At 38.4% G+C, this 23,371-nt stretch overlaps 1 protein-coding gene and 1 long non-coding RNA gene across 6 annotated transcripts in view; both read left to right on the forward strand.

Moving 5' to 3' along the window:
• LOC122210268 overlaps positions 1 to 12,082 on the forward strand; it is a 54,844-nt gene extending 42,762 nt beyond the window's left edge. For 2 of the 5 annotated variants that reach the window (XR_006197991.1, XR_006197992.1), the window contains 7 exons: positions 486 to 556; positions 1,231 to 1,308; positions 3,658 to 3,751; positions 5,866 to 5,934; positions 6,635 to 6,686; positions 11,260 to 11,339; positions 12,036 to 12,082. This is a non-coding gene — a long non-coding RNA (uncharacterized LOC122210268). Of the gene's footprint in view, positions 1 to 485; positions 557 to 1,227; positions 1,309 to 3,657; positions 3,752 to 5,865; positions 5,943 to 6,634; positions 6,687 to 11,259; positions 11,340 to 12,035 lie in introns of all 5 variants that reach the window. The other 3 variants (XR_006197993.1, XR_006197994.1, XR_006197995.1) reach the window with 3 other exon arrangements.
• A 10,965-nt stretch (positions 12,083 to 23,047) lies between these two features.
• The window catches only part of CFTR (CF transmembrane conductance regulator), a 182,340-nt gene continuing 182,016 nt past the window's right edge, over positions 23,048 to 23,371 (forward strand). Inside the window, exon 1 of the mRNA XM_042922907.1 lies at positions 23,048 to 23,220. Coding sequence (XP_042778841.1) covers positions 23,168 to 23,220 — 53 coding nt within the window. The 5' untranslated portion in view covers positions 23,048 to 23,167. The remainder of the gene's footprint in view (positions 23,221 to 23,371) is intronic.

The raw sequence follows: 23,371 nt of genomic DNA on the forward strand, positions 1-23,371 counted from the left end.
ATAAATTGGTCTAAAAATTCTACTTACCTAAAAGGCAGGGCTAAGTGTGCAACTAAAGAGTTTGCATTTTCATGGTAAGCACAGTAGTAAAGATGCTGAAATTTATACTGCATACAAAAAATTAAAGTTGTCTAGAGAGACTGTCATTTCTTAATTTTCCTTCCCCAGAAAAAGAATCGCAGCTCATTCCTTTTAGAGAACGAGAGCTGCGTAATAAATGAGCCAATCACAAATCTATATTTGAATTATTCTGGGGTTTTATAATATATGTGAAATGCTCGGTGTTGATCTGCTACCCACCAAGTGTGCAATGAAGGCACTTACTGTTAACTGTGTTTAGTACTGAGTCACACTCTAAACATATTTTGAGTTTCCTAATAACAAAAATGTCAAAGTCTCTTTCACAAATGGAACTGCTGTGAGCATGAAACTTGGTCAGACTTTCAGGTCTATACAGTAATTCCTGTTTTATTTTATCTCAATAGAATTTTCAGCTTCCAGACTGTTGAGATCTTTATGGATTGGAATTCACTGAGCTTCATTCTCAGCATTGATGGTAATGTTACCAGGGAACAACCGGAGATAAAGTCCTGTAGAACATCCTTATTAACCTCTATCCTGGCCCCTAGTGACTAGTAATCAGACCTTTTTGGATACGGTCATTCAATCAGTTATAAATACCACTAATGGACTCTCATTCAGTCCCTGTCAACTTTGTCAGTAAGGATGTGAAGATGAAAATGACCCATGTATCCCGCATTCTGACACTTTTATTTTATCTATATATCTGTCTATCTAGAGTATGAGTGCATGTGGTAGAGGGAGGGAGAGAATCTTAAGCAGGCTCCGTGCCCAGCGCAGTGCCTAACGCAGGTTCCACACAGGGCTCAACGCAGGGCTCAATCTCATGACCCTGAGATCATGACCTGAACAGAAATCAAGAGTCAGATGCTTAACTGACTGAGCTACCCAGGCGCCCCGATGTTTGTATTCTTACTTTAATATGGTTGTTTAATCCCAACTATGTTAAATAGTGAAATATTTCCAGGTTCCAAACATTTTTTTATACTTCAATCTTAACTCACATATGAGTGATGTGATAATATGAATGACAAATTAATCTGGTCTTGTGAAAGATTTTATAACACTGTATATTTCTTGTGGGAAAATGTGCTTTTTCATGATGTGTGAAGCCTCCTTACTTTTCTCTTTTCTCTCTTTTGCCAGCAGAGGGCAGGTGAGAAAGAAGAAAAAAGCATCTCTGTCTTGATTCAAACTAAACACTTCTCTGAAATATTTACAAAGCAGGTTATTTTGTTTTCTAATTACTCTATTTTGAAACAATTTCAGTAGAAATTATAATTTTTTTTAAATGTTTTATTTTTATTTTTGACAGAGAGAGCGGAGGGAGGGGAGGGACAGGGAGAGAGAGAGACATAGATATATTTGGCCTAATAAATGTATTTCAAATGAAATTAGTACTTTGAACTTTTAATTGTTTATAAATCAGTGATTGTATTGAAAATATGAATATTCTGTATATTTTGAGGTCATATGTGCAAAATGTCCTCTCTTAGTTTGGGTAATGCTGATTAATTAGACTCCTTTTATATTGGTGTTCTAATTCAGTTACAGATATGTTTAGTGTTCGTTTTTCATATACAGTATATCTTAATACTGCCATTTGGTCATTACTTCAACATGTAGAGTTGTTAAGCATACTTTTATAGTTTTATTAATCAAGTAATGAGTCTACATAATTGAAGGAAACCCAAGTGCAATACAATACAGATTTTTTTCCATTTCTTGCAGTACTGTCCCCCACGGGAATGTTTAAATACAATTTTAGCAGGTATATTAAGATGTTTTCTCTTGCAACTTTAAATATGTTTAATCAATAATAAAACATCCTTTTCAAAACATTAGATGGTGTGATAAACTATGTATTTCAATAGCTCAAGATAGCTTGTGTGTAACCTTTGTTAAATCAAAACTCAAGTGGCAGCTTGGATTTTTGCCTTCTCTACTTGAATAATGCCTTTGTTCTGAAAGTATAGGAGCAAGGAGAAACTGAATAGTTTCTCTCATTGGGAGGATAGATCTCCATACTGCTTATTCCAAATAGTGAGAATTCCTTCTTATTGTGGACCTCATGTATAAAAATATTTTTTATTTTTAAACTGTCAAACAAAATTATACATAGTGCTTAGAATGCTGCTGGCACACAGTGAGTGCTTTATAAGTATTAGCTGTTATTACATAGGTATCTGCTTATCTTAAATTTAATCTGTTTATTGAATTAGCCAGGGGGATCATGTACAGTTGAAAAAAATTGATTCTTCAACAAAAGGAAAAGCTAGAAAAATAATCTCATTCTCGGAAGTCCTAATTCTATTCCTCATTTATTCAGTGGGAAAAAACCTTGACTTGAGTGACTCTAAACACTTAACTCCTTTGAGCCAATGGAAGCAATAATGTTTGTCACTTAGTTGTCTTAGACTAAATGCTTCCTGGTTTGTGAATTGGTGTTGAATTTCCTGACTATGTGTAATGAATATGTCATGGGATAAGATCTGGTTATTTTAAAAGGACTAAGCTGGATGAGGAAGAAAAGTTTTACCTTTGATGAGGAACCCCCCTGGTCTGAATGAGGAATATTTCAAAACAATGAACAAAAAGCGTTGCTTTTGATTATCCCCTGAAGGTAAGCTTAGAGCTTGGGAAGCAGGTGGAGAGAGTATTACAAGGAAGGGGTCTTCAGGACTGAAGAAAAAGGAAATTCTTTTGGTTGGCAGAGTGATGAACCCTCAGGCTTAGGGTTGCTGTGGCCACCTCCTCACAGGTTTCCCATATCATCTCTTCCTGTTCTATTGAGCCACTGTGTATATTTATTTCAGTTTTATTTTCCTAAAATGCAATGCAGTGATGTTACTTTCTTGCTCAAAGCCCCATCATGACTTATTTTTACCAATGATAGTAGTAGACTCTGAACTACATGGTCCCAATCTGATTTTCCACGTTTACTTCCTTCTCTACTTTTCACACACTGACCCAACAATGCTGTTCCTAAAAATGCTTCTCTCATCATGTCTTTCTCACTCATTTCATATTGTCAGTGGCTCCTTGTCTTTCAAGATCCATCTTCAAGACATGTCCTCTTGAAACCATTCTAAATCTTACCTGAAAATGATCTTTGGTGCCATTGAGTCTCATGGCTATGTGTATCTCTAAAGGGCTCTTAAACTATCATCTATACTAGGTATTTTTGTTTTTGTTTCTTTTTTTTCTGCTAACAGTAAGCTCTTTGAGAAAAGAGACTGTGTTTTGTCCTCAGAGGTTAGCATGATGTTCTGTAGAACCTTTCAGATCTTCAGAAAGGCCAGGGCCATTTGCATTTTTTTGAGGCCCTCAATATATTAAAAACTGAAGAAATGGCAGGGTCACAAAATTGTGGCATATTTTAGTGTTGCATTAGACAGGTGGATGCAAATAAAACACATAGATTCCCACAACAGTTCCCAAAGGAACTGTGTTGTTAGTAAGATGATCATAGGATTTCTAAAAAGCTGAACTCATAGTGTACTTCAGTTGATGTGGTCTGGTAACTGGACATAAGTTTAACATTGATCAGTGACTGTCTTCTTTCTGTCTTATCAGTGTGTGTCATGTGAGGCCTGGGCCAAAGGACCCTCTGACTTTCTGTGTAAGAGGCTCCTTACACATGGTGGACACCTGATAAATATTCACTGAAGTGAGTTAAATTTGATTATATGCCCCAAAGGTGCTGTATATTGATTGATTGATTGATTGATTCCTATTGATTTTGATTTGATTCCTATTTTTTTAATTTGGTCAGAATATTATTCAGAAAAAAGACTGAAAGTTAATATTAACTTCTAATTTAATGTCTATAATTTAACTTTTGCTTGTTTGATTGATTCCTATTTTTTTTAATTTGGTCAGAATATTATTCAGAAAAAAGACTGAAAGTTAATATTAACTTCTAATTTAATGTCTATAATTTAACTTTTGCTTGTTTTACACTTGTCAGATCAAAGAACTAGACACTGGGGAGGATAAAAAGTACTCATTCTTACTGACTGACTGCATATTTCCCTGTACCACCTATGAGACACATAATGAGGAGAATTGTGTTCTCTGTGACTCTTCTGATGGAGTAACAAGGATGAACACTTGATGAAAATCAGCATAATTTATTTCTTAAAATTAGGCTAGAGATGAAAAATAGTGAAGATTCCAAGAATACTTGGAATTCACTGCTGCAGGGGTTAAAGTTGATATCACTCTAAATAATTCTTTGCTCTTAGACGGTAGAGCTTAAATTTGCCTGGTTTAGAGGTATTCCCAATGAGGTACATAAATACACGAATTGGTCCCCCTGTGATCCTCCTAAAATAGTGCATAGAAATCAGGCATACCTAAAAGCATGAACTCATCGTTAAAATTACCTTTGTTTATTTTTGGAAATGTATTTATTTAGGTATTCATTTCTGATTTAATGTCATTTTCTTAGACTAGTTTGTAGAATGATGTGTTTCAGGCCCTTTCTGCTCTATTACTATAAACCCAATCTTTTCTATAAAATTATTTTATAATGAAAAGAAGAAGAAGAAATAAAGAGCACCCAGTTACTGGTGATAATTCAGTAGTAAGAAAGAAATGTGGTTATTTAAACATAAGATATGAACCTTCTCTCCTATTCCCCTGCATCTGAGGAATTTGACAAATGCCGACAAATATCAGTGGTTCAGGAAGCAGGAATAGAAATGGATCAGGAACCAAGAAGTGGTGAAGTTAGAATTAATTTATACAAAATATAGGTGATTCTGAAATGTCCTCCATAAGAATCCTTCCTAAGAGATGGGTAATTAAATGCATGAAAAGTAGAAAGGTAAAATTATTTGTCAAGTTTAGCACTTATCTGAAATATGTTAATTTATTTACACTTATTTAAACTTTATTATACATTAACATTAAAAAATCTATTATAGCACTGAAGGTTTTTCAGTGACTGGAAGTAAATTGCCATATGAATAACCTATACCCAAATGTCTTTCATATTCTCTTTTTTTACCTATAAATTTTTAAATTTATCAAGAGTTAAAAGCATTTTGTGAACCTCCCATTTGTTTTTAAGTGTAGCACATAAAAATGTTTAAAATAAATCCCAACATAACTTAAAACTAAGTGTTAATAAGCAAATGCTATCAATGTAGAATTTTGCAGAAAAAAAAATGAAGATAGTTTGATAAAACCTAAGGACCAATGCTAAGAGAGCAGTTTTCATATGCAGAAATATGCCTGAAGGGTAGTTCTCATAATGATTTAATGACTAGCACTTTCTAGTTGAATAGAAAATACAAATATATGGCCAATAGCATTTGAAAATACAAGTCTATTTGTGTGCAAAACTGTTAATTAGATAGCCTGGAAACATGCAGTGCAGTCCCAACCATTCCAAAGATTACAAAAGGAACTTAGGGACACTTGGGTGGCTCAGTCAGTTGAGCATCCAACTCTTGATTTCAGCTCTGGTCACAATCCCAGGGTCATGGGATCGAGCTATACATCGGGCTTGGTGTTGTGCATGGAGCCTGCTTGGGATTCTCTCCCTCTGCTCCTCTTCCCTGCTCATGCTCTCTCAAAAAAATAAAAAATAAAAGAATTTAAAGTTTGTCTTATTTTTAGAAGCTATAAGCTTAAATATTTCTGTGCAGTGTTATAAAACAAAACCCTGTATGTGTCCTTAGATACAGATAATGTGGACTTCCATGCTCAAGAGCAAAACACTTTCATTACTCTCTATACCCATAATTTAACCTTTACCCTCTCTGCCATTCATAGGCCTTGGAACATTGGTTTGAGCACTGGCCTCAATTTTTGGATGAGAGTTGCCCCCATCAACTGGGAAGGGTAAGAAGGTATTTCTCCTTAATTCTCTCTTTACTTACTTTTGGTCCTATAGCACAGACCTCTTGGGACTCAAGCGAATAACCATACAGAATCTTTTTTGCTAAATGCCAAAAAACCTGTGTGATGTTAAGAGGCCAGTTGACTTTTCCAGTTTAAATTATTTCACTGGTAATACGCAGTAAAAACTTAAATTTTTTTTTCTCAGTTAAGATCTCGTTAAAGAATATGAAGGAAATTAATACTACAATTTCCTATTCTCAATGATTTTAGCTCACTGACTGACATTTTGCCCCACACCAATGTAGTGAAAGAGAATGGTCTTGGGATCAGTTAGATCTAACCCAGGTCTACCCGTGTTAGATGTAAAGCTATAGATAGGTCTCTTAAAGATTCTTTTGAAACCTATTTTCCTCAAGAATAAAATGGTTTAATAATAATTACCTTATAAGGATAATGAGAGAGTTAAATGAGAAAAAGAACACAAAGCTTAGCACATTAAGGACTCAATACTAATTAATTTCCTGCATTTAGTTTATCCTGGATACACAAGTGAGTTTGATTCATATTGGAAAACAAGACAGGTACAACCAAGTGAGCAACAGAGATGCATGTTTTATGCCTCAATGTCTTCTAATATAAGTTGTTCCACAAAGAAAATACTATGTTTTTAAAACATGTTTTACTACACATTTTCTAACAGAGATGTAAAAGCCATGGCTGAGCAACTTCAACTACTTCCAGAATACTTTTCTGTGAGTGAAATGTGACAGCTTTTTGTGAGTTCATGGCAATCCGTGTAAATATTTAAAGCTGAAAAATCAGTAATGGTAACTATAGTATAAGAATGAGAGAACAGAGTGAATGGAGAGATGGAAAGGGAATTATACCGATAGAATATAATTATTTAAGTAAAATATTTTCCTAGAGGCCATAGAGAATAGACCCTAAAGTTGCATGTTTTAATCCAATATTTTTTTAGAATCTAAATGTTTTTTTACATAATACAACAGGAGTAAAACTTTGTCACCACTCTGTGGCCAAATTCACTTTTATTTTTAAGCCATACAACTTTTATAATGAGAAGCTAATATTACTTGTAAACTTCGGCATGATTGATGCCAAAAGTTTTTTTTTATTAAAAAAAATTTTTTTTAATGTTTATTTATTTTTGAGAGAGAGAGAGAGAGAGAGAGAGAGACATAGAGAGAGAGACAGAGCCAGAGTGGAGGAGGGGCAGAGAGAGAAGGAGACACAGAATCTGAAGCAGGGTCCAGGCTCTGAGCTGTCAGCACAGAGCCCAACATGGGGCTTGAACTCACTCCATTTTCCTAATAATAGCTACAGGTTATTGAATAACTGCAGCCCAATTTGATGGTCCTGAGTTGACAAGGGAACATGCAGATTTTATTTTCCTTGCCATCTTTCATGGGATCAAGAAATTTAGTAGGGGGCTGCCTGGGTGGCTCAGTCGGTTAAGCATCCGACTCTTGGTTTTGGCTCAGGTCACGATCTAACGGTTGTGAGTTCAAGCCCTACGTTGGGTTCTGTGCCGATGGTGCAGAGCCTACTTGGGATTCTCTCTCTGCCTCTCTCTGCCCACCCCCCACTCCACTTGTGCTCACGCTTGCTCTCTCTCTCTCTCTCTCTCTCTCTCTGTTTCTCTCTCTCTCTCTCTCAAAAGAAAGAAAGAAAGAAAGAAAGAAAGAAAGAAAGAAAGAAAGAAAGAAAGAAAGGAAAGAAAGAAAAATTAATTCTGGGGCACCTGCGTGGCTCAGTCGGTTAAGTGTCCAACTTCAGATCAGGTCATGATCTCGCAGTTCGTGAGTTCAAGCCCTGCATCAGGCTCTGGGCTGTCAGTACAGCTTCAGATTCTGTGTCTCCCTCTGTCTCTGCCCTTCTTTCACTCACACGCTGTCTCTCTCTCTCTCAGAAATAAATAAACTTTAAAAAAATTAAAAAAAAAGAAATATAGTAGGGTTAGATTTTGTTTTGATTTATTTTAAAGAAATATCCATTGACTATTGCTTTTTATATGATTTATTTCCCATTGCGGGTAGGAAGTTTTTCTAAGGTCATAGAATAACCCATTTTGAGGCCATTTTTCAGACTTTTGAAGTTTTATGTTCTAAGACCTAGATCCTATGGTCACCTTTGCAAAAGAAGTAATTGAGAATAATAAATCTGAAGAATATTAACTTTTTTAAAGTTTATTCATTTTGAGAGAGAGGGAGTATGCAAACGGGGGAGTGGCAGAGAGAGAGGGAGAGAGAATCCCAACCAGGCTCCACACTGTCAGGGTAGAGCCTCATGTGGGACTTGAATTCATGAACCATGAGATCATGATCTGAGCCAAAATCCAGAGTTGGATGCTTAGCCGACTAAGCCACCTAGGCACACCTAAAGAGTATTAATGTTGAAAATACTAAACGTGAGATAAAAGAACCTGACTGGGCTTGAGATATTGTTATTAAATATTACTAAATGTTCAAGTTGTTAATAATTTGTTGTTACATGGAAAATGTGCTACAGATCAATAAAAAAATTTTCCTTAGTTTTTAAATAAAAATTTGAATTTTTATATTAAAGCAATTTTAGATTTACAGAAAAATTGTGAAGATACTACAGAGAGGTCCTGTATAGCCCATACTCAGTTTCCACTATTATTAACATCCTACATTAGTATGGTACATTTGCCACAACTAATGAACAAATATCAATACATAATTATTAACTAAAATCCATACTTCATTCAGATTTCCCCAGTTTTTACCTAATGATCTTTTTCTGCTCCAAGTTGTCATCCAGTATAACACATTTTATTTAGTTCTTGTGTCTCCTTAGGCTCCTCTTGGCTGTGATAGCTTCTCAGATTTTCCTTATTTTTGATGACTTTGAGAGTTTGGGGTTTGTTTTCCTAATTAAACCAGGGTTATGGATTTTTGGAACAGGACCCAGAGGTAAAGTACCATTTTCATCCATAATATCAAGGGTATCTACTATCAACATGATCTATCACTGTTGGTGTTGACCTTGATCGCCTGGGTGAGATAGTGTTTGTCAGATTCCTTCTTTGTAATGTTACTCTTTTTTCCCTTCAATACTGTGCTCTTTGGAAGGAAGCCATCATGTACAACCTACACTAAAAGGAGTTAAGAGTTGAACTCTACTTCCTTAAAAGTAAAGTATTTTCATAAATTATTTGGAATTCTTCTGTATAGGAAATTTGTCTATTCTCCCCTGTTAATTTATCCAATTATTTCTTTATGTCAGTATGGACTCTTGCATATTTATTTTATACTTGGGTTACAATTCAATTGGTTTTTAGTTATTTTATTGACAGACTGTTCCAGCTTTAGCCACTGGAGGGGCTCTTATACCTGATTATTGTGTCCCTTTGAAATACCCCATTCACTGTGGGTTTTGGTTGTTGTTTGTTTTTTTAAGCACTTCCTTTCTGGTACTACAGGATGCTCCACACTCATCTTATACATTTCCTGCCTCAGTCCTAAAAGGAATCCTGGTTTCTTTTATTTATTTATTTATTTATTTATTTATTTATTTATTTATTTATTTTTTAACATTTATTTATTATTTTTGAGACAGAGAGAGACAGAGCATGAATGGGAGAGGGGCAGAGAGAGAGGGAGACACAGAACCGGAAGCAGGCCCCAGGCTCCGGGCCGTCAGCCCAGAGCCCGCCGCGGGGCTCGAACTCACGGACGGTGAGATCGTGACCTGAGCCGAAGTCGGACGCTTAACCGACTGAGCCACCCAGGCGCCCCTCCTGGTTTCTTTTATTAAGGAATAGTATTACAAACCAAGATCTAGGTGCTAGGGTGTGTTGGTTGCTACTGAGATGTCCTGGCTTCTAGACTGTCTCAGCTGACAGAGCAAGAAAATATATGCGTGTATACTAACTTTACATAAATGTTTCTGTATGCAAGCATCTGTATCTTTATTAAGCTAAACATGAGTTTGAACTGGTGTCTCTAATTCTGATTCATTGCCACATGGATCATTCTAACCTCTTCCCTTGCTTATCTGTAACTTTCCACATCAACAGTGAGAAAGCTGACTTCTACCATCTGTTTACTTAATTTTTCATCTCCATTGTAGATGTATAGTGATTTCAGAATTGTTCATCTGTATCCCATGGGATACAATTTATCAGCCAGAGGTGTACTTCATGTTGGCTCTTCTACTATTAGTTTTTTGGACTCCACTCATTTCCAGAGTTACTTAGTCCAGAACCTTTTCTTCCCACTACTTCCAGTGAGATGGTTTCATACATTTGTAATACATTTAGAATCTCTTGTCACATGCTGCATTCCATTCTGGAGTTCCTCCCCATCCCCCATCTCCTAAATGATTTTTTAAAAGTTCACATACTGGGGACACCTGGTTAGCTCAGATGGTTGAGTGTTGATTCTTGATTTTGGCTCGGATCATGATCTCACAGTCTGGAATTTAACCCTGTGTGGGGCTGTGTGCTGACAGCATGGAGCCTGCTTGGGATTCTTTCTCTCCCTCTTTCTCTGCCCATCCCCTGCTATGCTCTCTCTCTCAAAATAAATAAATAAAAATTAAAAAAAAGTTTATATACTTAACAGCTTCACCACCCTAAAAATATTCCTTGTTTTACCTATTGTTAACCTTAAAAATAAAACTGTGAGTTATTTTACCAGTAAAATGGATTTACTCAGGAATAAGAGAATTGCAATTCAGGACATGCATGCTATGGCAAAACCACAGGCAAATCTGGAGTCCTCATTTATAGAGGAAAGGGATGGGGGAGTTGGGAGGGGCTGTTATAAACAAAAAGTCCATTGGAGTAAACTGGGAGTTCCAAGTTTAGTGACTTTTCATTGACTGTGTTTTGACAGTCCTACATTGGCTGGGCTATTGCTGGACAAGGAGAACATCTTTCTTCCCCTGCTGGAGTAGTAGGGTATAGGCTTCTTCCTGTGAGGAGTGTTAGGTAGGTCTCTTCTTGTTTGGGACTGCATTTGATGAGTAGTGGTGGGGCATGAGAGCTCTCCCTTTTGGCCTCCCCACTCCATTTTAAGTGAGTTTTATTAATTTTCATACTATTTAAGCCTTCCCCTCCTCATCCCAAATTTCTGGCAACCACTGATCGATTACCATCTGTATATAGTTACGTTTTTCCAAAATATGCGTAATTGAAATCATGTAGTACATAGGCTTTCACATTGGCTTCTTTCAATAACAATATGCATTTACAGTCCATTCATGTCTTGTATTTTGTAGATGTACCACAGTTTGTTTATCCATTCACTGATTTAAGTATACCTTGTTTACTTCCAGGTTTTGGCAATTGTGAATAAAACTACTATAAACATTTGCATGGAGATTTTTGTGTGGACTGAAGTTTTCCAGTCAGTTGGGTAAATACCTTGAAGTGTGATTGCTAGATTATATAGTAAGACTATATTTAGCTTTGTAAGACGCTGCCAAACTGTATTTCAGTGTGGCCATACCACTTTGCATTCCCACCAGCAATCGTCACCAGTGATTGGTGTTGTCAGTTTTTTTGGATTTTAGCCATTCTAAAGGGTGAGAAGTGGTATATCATGGTTGTTTTCATTTGCAATTCCCTAATGACAAATGATGATGAGCATCTTTTCATATGCTTATTGGCCATCTGTATATCTTCTTTAGTGTAGTATTGCTCAGATGTTTGGCTTAGTTTTTAAAAGGGTTGTTGTTTTCTTATTGTTGAGCTTTATTTTCTCTTTCTTTTGAAGGAAGTAAATAAATAAAAACTAAATATGGTTGAGGAGATGTGCATTTAAAAAGTCATAAAGAATTATCCCATACACACTTCATGTTTTCTTGTAAAAAAAAAAAAAAATCATGGAAGGACCAATTCAGCCTTCAGTAAATCACTAATGTGAGGATGTGAAATTTGAAATGTGTGTGCGCGCATGCACACACACACACACACACACACACACACACACCATCATTTATTGAACTCTTATTCTATGTCAGGCATGCATTAAATTTTTTCCTTACATGAACTCATTTAATTCTCACAACAATCCTATGTAATGGAAACTCTTGTTTCCCACATTTTACAGATGAGCTCCGCTCCCAGCAGAGGAGCTCTAACCCTGTGCCATGCTGTCTGATAGACAATAAATTTTAAAATGAGACAGTCTAAGGTTTGTTTTCTTACATAGCCAAGCGAAAGTATATTTTAAAATTAAGTATGAGTGAAAAAAAGAAAAAATAAATTAAGTATGCATGAACATAGAAACAGATTGCAGAAATAGTCCATTTTTCTTGAATTATTCAGATTGTTACAAGCCTCAAATTTGTTTGGGTTTGTGTGTGAATACATTCAGACGATTGAATAGAGGTCTACGCTTTTTCTCCGATCCTTAAATCTAAATTTATTTTGCATAATTTTTTTTAATCTTCACTTTCTCAAAAGCAAGGAAGATACGACATGAAAATCCGATGGGCTCTTTTTCCCTACTCTGTTTTGGACCAGAAAAATAATTTTCAAGAGTCATTTGCCTTATTATTTAATAAGTGTTAACAAAAAGAATTCCTAAGAACAAGTAGAATCATGAGCAAAGTGGGTCTTGAAAAATATAGCAGTGTAGTTGCAGCTGGTGGCTGGCTCTGAGCCTGGCCATGAGCCTGCAGCGTGGGACTGGGTGTTCCACTGCCTGGCTGTGCTCCAGGGAGCTGTCAGTTGCCGGGTTCCCACAGTGCCAAGCACTAGCAGGTGCAGAAAGGTTCAAGGTTTCTATTCCCCCATAGTGTTGAGGGCATGCAGGTCATCTGACAGTAAACAAGATGAAGCACCCCTGTGGGCCCTGAGGGGCATGAGGAGCGGAGCTGCTGCTCAGCCTTGGGGATTTGACATTTGTCAAATTGTGCGAGAACCTGCTGGGCTCCTCATATGCCTCTGCCTGGCCTCTGAGAGGAGTGAGGAGTTTGCAGAGTCTTCTGGAGAAACAGAGGACTGAGACACTCCCATTTTGGAGGCTTCTAGTGTTCATTTGTTTGTTTGTTTGTTAATATTTATTTATTTACTTTTGAGAGAGAGAGAGAGAGAGAGAGAGAGAGAGAGAGAGAGAGAGAGAGCCGGAAGGCACACACAAGCAGGGGGAGGGGCAGAGAGAGAGAGAGAGGGAGAAGGAGAATCCCAAGCAGCCTTCATGCTGTCAGCATAGAGCCCGACACTGGGCTTGAATTCACGAACCTGTGAGATCATGACATGAGCTGAAATCAAGAGCTGGACCTGGCTGAGCCACTCAGATGCCCTTGTTTTTTTTTTTGTTTTTTTTTTTAAGAAAAAATTGCCAAGATAGAGTTTTAAAAATTGTTTTATATATTCACATCTTAAATATTAATGCTCCTAACACAAAAAATGAAATGCAGTGTGCTGTGGCACTTAATAAGATATGTAAAACTCATAGGATTTATAAGAATATTATCTTCTGATGAAGTACTGGTGGAGGGAGCTGGTTATGGGTCAAATGTTTAAAGTTACCTGATGGGAGTATTTTTCTGTTCCTAACAGGGTATCTTTATGACTATATGTAATGATCTCTGAGAAGATTTTGTTTTCAGTCCCAAAACCAGGGATGGGAAAAGAATGCAGGCCTGCAGTGGGGGCAAAAGAAGGGGAGGTGAAAGAGATTTAGGGAGTTACTGCAGATTTTGCAGGGTTAACGGGAATCCAGAATAAATGAAAGAAACACTGATGCTGGTAATTTCCTCTGGGCTCAGGCAACTAATACTTTGCTTTGTCCATTTAAGTAGTAATTTAGATCCAAGAAGCCCTTTCTTTAAAAGTTGTAGCAGAATTCTGTCCTGTTCACTTTTCCCCTTTCCTGGCAAAGAGCTGGAACACTATAGGCTTTCCAAAAACATTTGTGGAATGGAGTCAGAAAGGCACTTTACTTCACAGGATGCATTCCTTTTGTTTGTTTGTTTTGAAAAAAATATTTTAAAAGTTTAGACATTTATGGCATAAAATGATTAGGACATATATCACCTAAGCTTTTATTCAGTGTTCATGCAAACATACATATCCAACTTTTATGTCTCTTTTCACCTAATTCTTGGGATACAAATAAGCTCACACGTCTTTTTAACTTTTAAGTGTTGAAGTTAGCAAGAAGTCCAGAAATCCTATGATGGGTAGGTAAAGGCAACCTTCCAGTTTCATCTGCACAGTGGCCCATTTCCCACCAAGCAGTAGGCGTTGGCATTAAACTTTTTCTCTCATGCACGATGTGTCACATTCTCCTGGGGGACCCTTGGTGGCCATATTTAAGCATTTCAATAGAGGTCATCGCAATTCATGAAATAGATTCTGACTTTGTTGACTCTGAAAAGAAAAAGAGAAGAAAAGATTTCCTTCTGTCCTTCCATCCCCATTGATACCTACTTATGTTACATTCCTATAATGAATAGTCCTCTCAATGGATTCTGAAAAAATGAAGAAACAGAAGGAAAATAACACCTCCTTTGTGATAAATACCAATTTTCACCTTAACCAGAGAAGCAAATGGACGCACTGTAAAAGGCAACTCCTCTTAAAACAATTATAAAACCATACAGTTACATACCCAGCCCAGTGATTAAGTGCTCAGCCCCTGAGGTTCATTTCTTGGGGCATCTATTTCTTGGGGCATCTGGGTGGCTTAGTCGGTTGAGCATCTGACTCAATATTGGCTCAGGTCATGCTCTCACAGTTCAAGGGATTGAGCCCATGTTTTTATATATGTTTTATATAGCATTTATATATAAATGTTGCATAAATTATACTATATACTTCAGAAAAAGTTGGTGTATTTTATCGTCATTCTAGTTTACAAATGAAACTGAAGTATAGAAGGTTACTTCTATAGAAAACATATAATTTTGGGGTTTCTGGGTGGCTCAGTTGGCTAAGTATCTGACTCCTGGTTTTGGTCAGGTCATGATTTCACAGTTCATGAGATTGAGCCCCACATTGGCTCTGCACTTTCAGTGCAGATCCTGCTTGGGATTTCTCTCTCCCTCTCTCTCTCTGCCCCTCCCCGGCTTGCTCTCTCTCTCTCTCTCTCAAAAAATCAATAAACATTAAAATATTAAAAAAAAAAGACATAATTTTTTTCTTGTAAAAACAGGATCATGCCCAGCTTAATTTGCTATTATAAAAAATGCAAATTTTATATTCTTAGGTAAAGCTTTGTGACAGTCAAATTTGTTTAGGGGAAAACCATGATACATATTTGTCAATTTGATTTTCTTTAATAGCATGATATGCTTTGTTCCAAAAATGATTTTGACAATTTTCATACATATCTTTAAACATAATTTTTGCATATGTAAAGAAGAGTTCCAGAGTCTTGAGGCACCTGGGTGGTTCAGTTGGTTAAGTATCTGATTCTTGGTTTTGGCTCCTGTCATGATCTCATAGGTTGTGAGTTTGAGCCCTGCATTGGACTCTGTGCTGACAGTGCAGAGCCTGCTTGGGATTCTCTCTCTCCTCTCTTTGCCCCTCCCCTGCTCTCTCTCTCTCTCAAAATAAATAATAAATGTAAAAAAAAAAAAAAAAGGGAGTTCCAAAGTCTTTTGCCATCATTTCATCAGTGCTACCTCTCAACAGCCTTTGAAATGAAGAGGTTCCAGTCTTTCTGGGAGACACGGAGATGTAGGCTGTGGAGGCCAATGAGCCATAGCCACTGATACAGGAATTGCTTGTCCTTTTGACCATATGGATTAATCACCATAGTTTCACCAATCACACTGAACTTGGAGATCAATAAATGACCAACATAGTGTCCTAAAAGAACAAGCTCTCAGAAACTCTTATCTATGCAGGGTAAGTTAAAGCAAATCAGAACCTGGTAATTTTCAAGTTTCAGTTTCCCAGACCGAACAGACTCGCTTGTGTAACTGACTTCATGTTGTGTCCTTAAAATGGTCATAAAATGGTCATAAAAAATGACCATAACATAAATGTTTCTGAAAAAATTTATAGCTAAAAATGCTGTCCACGATGTCAGTCAGTGACAATTCTATAAGCCTTTCAACGGCAAACTCTCCCACTGCTGGTGTGCAGGGAGGATGATTTTTATTTCCAGGTGAACTTGCTTATTGACAGAAGGTTTGGACAGAAGCCTAGTGGACGTTGAGGGCCTAGACATTCACAGTCACTTTTAGTTTCTAGGTGCGTTAACAATCTCCCATCGAGTCTCTCTTATTCTTTATCTTACCTTCTTTATTTACATGTTTTTATTATAATTATCTATTTGGGGGGGAAATAGTTATAAATAAGTAACCTGCTGTTCTGTTTAATGTACTCCACTGCCTTTCTAAATGTAACTCTTCTGTGTAACATATAAATTAGTATGGGGCACAAAGGTGGCTGAGTTGGTTAAGTGCCCAATTATCATTTCGGCTCAGGTCACAATCTCACAGTTGGTGAATTCGAGCCCCAGGTCGGGCTCTGCACTGACAGAGCCCTTCCCGTGCTCTCGCTCCCTTGCTCTAAAAAGTAAATACGGGGGCGCCTGGGTGGCTCGGTCGGTTAAGCGCCGACTTCGGCTCAGGTCATGATCTCGCGGTCCGTGAGTTCGAGCCCCGCGTCAGGCTCTGTGCTGAAAGCTCAGAGCCTGGAGCCCATTTCGGATTCTGTGTCTCCCTCTCTCTGACCCTCCCCCGTTCATGCTCTGTCTCTCTCTGTCTTAAAAATAAATAAATGTCAAAAAAAAAATTAAAAAAAAAAAAGTAAATACGTACACTTAAAAAACTTTAAAAAAATAGTATAGAATTCATCTGAAGGAAAAAAATCACCACTTTTCTTGCTAGAGTCCAAATATATAAGACCACACTTTGAACTCTATAGATTGTATCTGGCTTTCAGCAGATATGATATCACTAGTGAAAATTTAGTCTGTATTATGAATTCCCTTGTTTCTAAAAAAGCTTCAGTAGGAAAATGAAAAGAGAAACTAATATAAATAATGAAACATTTCATAAATAGCAATTTTAGAAAATCCTAGAATTATCAGCTTTTATATTCATGACAAAATTGTAGTGTTCAAAATATTGTTCATAATTGTTCCAGTTTATTAACAGCATTAATAAGTTCTTATTTTATACAGACCGAGGATCTTTAAGATTTCCTTTATGAGGAAGTACCGTTAATTTACAGAAGACCCATCAGGGTGCCAAATTCCATCTGGACACAGTAGTTGGTAATATAACACTGGTGATGAGCTGAAAATTTGAGTAATTAAAAGAGCTTTCAAATGTCATTTCAGTGGAAAAGGAGTGAGGACTTCCACTGTATAAAAATCTAGTTCTGCCTCTAAATTAAAATTATCTTACAGTTGGAAAGCTACCTGAATTTCCCCCTTTTCATCTAGTCTAAATACAAGCAAATAACTTCAGAGGGAATGAGAGAATCCAATGTTCCTGAGAATTCTTATAGCCTTAGGGAATTCAGTTTTCTGTAGCATTTTGTGAGGTTTTTTGCAATGCTACACTGATTTCTGATTTATCACCAGTAGTATGTAACAATAGTGTCTAAGATTTATTGAGTGCTTATTGAGTTCTGAATCCTTTATGTCTGTTATATGCATCATATGTAATTTATTTCATCCATTGATTCTCAGCTAGGGGCAGTTTTGCCCTCCAGGATTTTTGGCAATCTCTGTGGACAGTTTTGGTTGTCATCCTGGGTGTTGGGAGGGTGGGGGGGTGTAGTTCTACCGGCATTCGGTGTGTAGCAGCTAGAGATGCTGCTAAACATTCTATAATGCACAGGACAGTCCTCCACATCAAAGAATTACCTAGTCCCAAATGTCAGTAGTGCTGAGGTAGAAAGAACCTGACTTAATCCATTCAACAACCCTGTGAAATGGATATTTTTAATATTTTTTGTCATTAAAATGTATATGACATGTGACATTGTATAAACTTAAGGTGTACAAAACATTAATTTGACACACATATATTGTAATATGATTGTCACTGTAGCAATAATTTTTTTTTTTTTTTTTTTTTTTAATTTTTTTTTTAACGTTTATTTATTTTTGAGACAGAGTGAGACAGAGCATGAACGGGGGAGGGGCAGAGAGAGAGGGAGACACAGAATCAGAAGCAGGCTCCAGGCTCTGAGCCATCAGCCCAGAGCCCGACGCGGGGCTCGAACTCACGGACTGTGAGATCGTGACCTGGGCCGAAGTCGGACGTCTAACCGACTGAGCCACCCAGGCGCCCCATCACTGTAGCAATAATTAGCGCCTCTATCATTTTACCCAATTATTCTTTCTAATAGTTGGAATAATTCAATTCTAATCTTTTAGTAAGTGTGATGATTGTAGTACAATATTGTTGTCTGTATTTACCTGTGCTGTGCTTCAGAAAAGGGAACTGAGACACAGAAAGGTGACCACACAGCTAAGTAAGTAGTGGTACCAGGATTGAAAATTTAGCTCTTCATTCTCAGAGCCCAAGAAACCTCTTTCTATTTCACTGTGCTACCATCTTCAGAGAATTTTGATGACCACAGGTAGATTCTGAGTTTTGAAGAGTGGAGGTCCTGCCTCATTCTGTACACCTGCCTTAGCAATGAGCTCTTGCTTGATGAAAGATTAATGATAATCATTCATCTCTTGAGAATGTTCAGATTTCCCCTTGAGGATGATATTTTAGCTATTAGGTTAGTAGCCCCAAGAGAAAACTGTTGTTGGATTTCATATACTGTATTACTAAATAAAAGGTGAGTTAAAGGAAAATAAGACATAATTCCTGTCTCCAAGGAGCTTGTGGGGAAAAAGCATTATATATGTATATAAATAAAAGTATGTGTCATGTGTGTTTATAAACAGAATTGTCAGATCACATAGGGTTGAAAGCAGTACAAGTAAATGATATGCTGGCCTACACACGTACCAGAACACGTCTCTCTGGGTCTGAGATGTCTTTGTAAGACTATCATGTGTATATATGTGGTTGGTCATCACTGCAGCACACTGTGGAAGAAGCCTGGCTGCTCTTACCCTTCCAGCTTAGGGAGGTTTATAAGCAGAACCAGCCTGAGCACATGAAGCTAACAAGGCCTTGCCTGTCTTTTTTTTGATGAGCTTTCCTTCCTGATGGAGGTGACTTTTTCCTTTCTCCTTTTACTTTTCCAGTTTTTGGTGCACCCATGGTCACTACCTACTTACCAGTATTTAAACCCATTCTCAGGACAGAATCTGAGGAACACACTCAAATGAAATAGAAAATAATGGATAAGTAAAGTATAGAAAAATTTCACTTTGGTGATATCTAATGGCGGGACTTCAGCCATCATCTGGCAGAGTAAGGAACATGACCAGAAGCTTATCTCATAAGCTTTCATATATTGAGATCATTGGTAGGAAGCATAAGACATTGCTGAACACATAGTAGGTACTAAATAAATGTTGGCTTCCTTTTCTTCTCTTCATCTTTTTTTTTTTTTAATTTTAAGTTTATTTATTTTAAAGTAACTGCCACACCCAGTATGGGGCTTGAACTCACTACTCTGACATCAAGAGTTGCATGCTCTTCTGACTGAGCCAGCCAGGCACTCCTTGTTTCTTTTTAACATATCCTTAAAATGATGCTACACAATTTGTACACTAATGTTCATAGCAGTATTGGTCACAGTAACTAAAACCCAAATGTCCATCACTGGATGAATTGATAAGTAAAATGTGATATATACATACAATGGAATATTGCTCAGCCTTAAAAAGGAAAGAAATTCCATAATATGCTACAACATGGATAAACCTTGAGGACATTATGCTAAGTAAAATAAGCCTGTCACAAAAAGACTAATACTGTATGATTCTACCTCTATGGGGGTAGAGTAGCCAAAGTCATGAAGACAAGAAAGTATAATGTGGTTGCCAGGGGCATGGGGGAAGGGAATAATGGAGCGGTATTGTGTAATGGGTATAGTGTTTCAATTTTACAAGATAAAAAAGAGTTGTGGGGATGGATGGTAGTGATAGGTTGCACAACAGTGTGAATGTATTATCCCTGAACTGTACATTTAAAAAATTGTTTAAGATGGTAAATATGATGTTATATGCATTTTAACAGCAATAAAAAATGCCATACAAATGGCTACCTGATCTTTTTTTTTTTTTTTTTTTTTAAGATTTCTTTATTTTTAAGTAAACTCTACACCCACCATGGGTCTTGGATATATGGATAATGAAGAAACCTGTCCAATGAAAGTGTTACAAAGATTAAAAAAGGCAAAACATGCCATGTATTTGGCATGGTGCTTGGCATATATAGAAGTGCTCAACAAACATAAGCTATTAAAATATTATAAAATTTTATGAGTTGATACTTAAGCAGCTTGGAGAGAAGAGCTTCACAGTTTCTTATTACCACTCTATACTTTCATCTTGGCCACTGATCTCTTTCCTCTTTCTGATATCTCAAAGCCACATTTAGGATTTCAGTCTTGACCTTCAGCCACATTTGAACACTTTCCTGGTGCATAAATCTACATTCTCTCATTAGATAGGTACCTAGATGCAAATCTTGAATATCATGGCTCAGTTCATTTGTTCCTATCTGCTAGCAGTATTATTGTTCGGAAAAATAGTGAAATCTTACTTATGCCAAGAACAAATTTGGGATATAATCTTTTATAGTAAAAACCTATACATATATGTGTGTGTGTATACACGCTTTAAATGGAATATTATAATTAAATGTCATTTGTTAAAAATATAAAACCAGTAACTATTTGGTTTGTAGATTTTTGCTTTTTAAAAAAATTTTTTTTTTATGTTTATTTTTAAGAGTAAGAGAGACCGAGTGAGCAGGGGAGGGGCAGAGAGAGGGAGACAAGAATCCGAAGCAGGGTCCAGCTCTGAGCTGTCAGCACGGAGCCGACATGGGGCTTGAACTCATGGAACGTGAGATCATGCATGACCTGAGCCAAAGTGGGATGCTTAGCTGACCAAGCCACCCAGGCGCACCTAGGTTTTTGACTTCTTGTCTCAGTCCTGAGCAGGTTCTGGCAGGTTTCATGAAACGAATATGAGGAGAAAAAGTGGGTTGGTAAGTGATGGTATATCAATATAGGATGGATGATGTGATTAGAAGCAGTGTTACACACTGGTGGGAGTTGTGGTTTGGAATTAGACCTGAGTTTGAATCTTAGCCCTACCATTACAGGCATTTACTTCTCTTCCCTGTTTCCTTAACCGAAAATTGTGAAAAATAACACCCATTTACATGGTTGTAACAAAGTTTTCATGAGATGATGCCTGGCAAACAGTAAGAATTCAAGAAACAATCATTATTTCATTTATTCTTTCTAGAGGAAGGAGATTGACAAATATTTGGGGTCTTTTCAAACCATATCACTTGGTCAGCTTTTGTGATCTTTGGAACTTGTTAATCCCTTTATTATCACTTGCTCTTTGGTGACAAAGACGAATGGATTACTAATGCATTTCAAAATCTGTTATAAAGCAAACAATAGAGTGGGGGTAGGGAAGTGGATCCTGTGAGTTCAATCACATACCTGGGAAAAGTCAATAATGAGGACAGAGCCTCAACTTGTATGTCACAGTGGAGAGATTTGAAGCCAAGGATCACGAGTTAGAAATGCTGAAGTTCTTTCTTGGTATCTAACTTCATGCATTTTTGTTTATCTCTTTACTCCTATTTTCTCTACTAGTAAAGTATAGAATAATAAAATTTAAATGTTTGTCCAACTCACTTTAAGATAGAAAGGTGACAATGAGATAAATGCAAAGTTGGAGCTATAAAAACCTGAATGCATTCATTACTTTAAATGCCTGTTCCTTTCTGTTACTGTGAAATGCACGTTTTATTTGTATTCTATTTGGGTGACCACAAATCAACCACGAGGTACTCTACAAGTAAACACCCTTTCCTTAGTTGTAGAGGCAGTAATCAGGTCAAAATGTTTACTTTCATTTGCATTTTTCACTTTAAATTCAAAGTGCCCTTGCTCTTCCACCATAGGATTCAGGACCTAAAAAGTCTTGGCTCTTTAAAACCCATCAGGCAGGCGCGCCGTCCACACAACAAAACGTCGGGGAAGCTAAGGCGCCCACACCTGGGAAAGCTTCGATGCCCTCAGAGAGCCGAAGATGGCGCTTCTGTGAGTCAGCTCGAGGTTAACGCGTTCCTTTCCCTTCAAAGGCCGGATTCCTTTCGGTGTATTAGTCAAGATGTTCTTGCCGACCGAGACTCGGAAATCTATAGGAGGGCGGGTTAGTTTACACACTGTCGATTTGTCATCGTAGTCGCTAGCCCTCAGCAAAGCCTTCCTTCAGAACGCAAGTCCGACTCAGCACTCGGGACAATGAACAAATCGTGAGCGTAAATGACAAAGCGCTCACCTCCCCGCGGGATTTCCACCCCCCCCCCCCCTCCCCCCGGGAGCGCGTCTCCCAGGGGTCTGAGCCGCACTCACAGCTCGCCTAAGCCTGAAACTAACAGCGTGGTTTGCCTCAGGCACTCAAAGGAAGCGCTGAGGTGAACACAGCAGACGCCGCCGCCGCCGAACTTCCCGGGTCTCTGAGGCTGCGTTTCGATACAGGAGACACACATTCCGTTCCCCCTTCAGAATGCACCTCGCCAGCGCAACCCGAGCCCGGCTAGGCTCTCGGAAGAAGGCTCGGAAGTTGTCGGCCGCACGCCCCGCGTCCCGCGGAACCTGGCGCGGAGGAGGGTGCCGGAGGCTGCCCGGGGGACGGTTCTGCTCCCGTCGGGCGTCGGAGGCCGGACACGGAGGGCGGCCGCGACAGGCCCCCGCTTGCGGGCCGGGCTGGGGCTGGACGGTACGCACGCGGGCCTGGAAGGAGCGCGCGCGAGGGAGCCCGGCTGGGAGAATGGGCCACGGGAGGCGCGGGGCAGCCGAGGAGGGAAGGAGACGAGAAGAAGGAGCGCTCGGGGAGCGCAGAAGGTGGAGGAAGCGGCTGGGGCAAATTGGGGGCTGGACCAGGCAGCGCACAGTCTTTAACCTGGGCAGGGGAGGCGGGGGAAGGAGACAGGAAAGGGGAGGTGTGTGGGGTAGCGGTGGGTGGGGGGAGTTGGAAGCAAATGACATCACTGCGGGTCAGAGAAAAAGGGGCGAGCAGCCTGCGCCAGAAGAGTAGGGCGTTTGGCATTAGGAGCTGGAGCCCAGCCTGCCCCAGCAGGGACCCCGACGCGCGCAGAGACCATGCAGAGGTCGCCTCTGGAAAAGGCCAGCGTCCTCTCCAAACTTTTTTTCAGGTGAGGGGGGGTGTCCTGCAGAATTTCGGAAGGACACGTGCCCACGAAAGCAGAGGGCGTGTGTATGGGCTGGGTTTTGGGGAAAGAGGGATAGGTTTTTTGTTTTTGTTTGTTTGTTTGAAAGATGCGCTGTCATTCATTGTTTTGGAGG

Source organism: Panthera leo, chromosome A2 (assembly GCF_018350215.1).
Source record: "Panthera leo isolate Ple1 chromosome A2, P.leo_Ple1_pat1.1, whole genome shotgun sequence".
NCBI classification, from domain to species: domain Eukaryota; kingdom Metazoa; phylum Chordata; class Mammalia; order Carnivora; family Felidae; genus Panthera; species Panthera leo.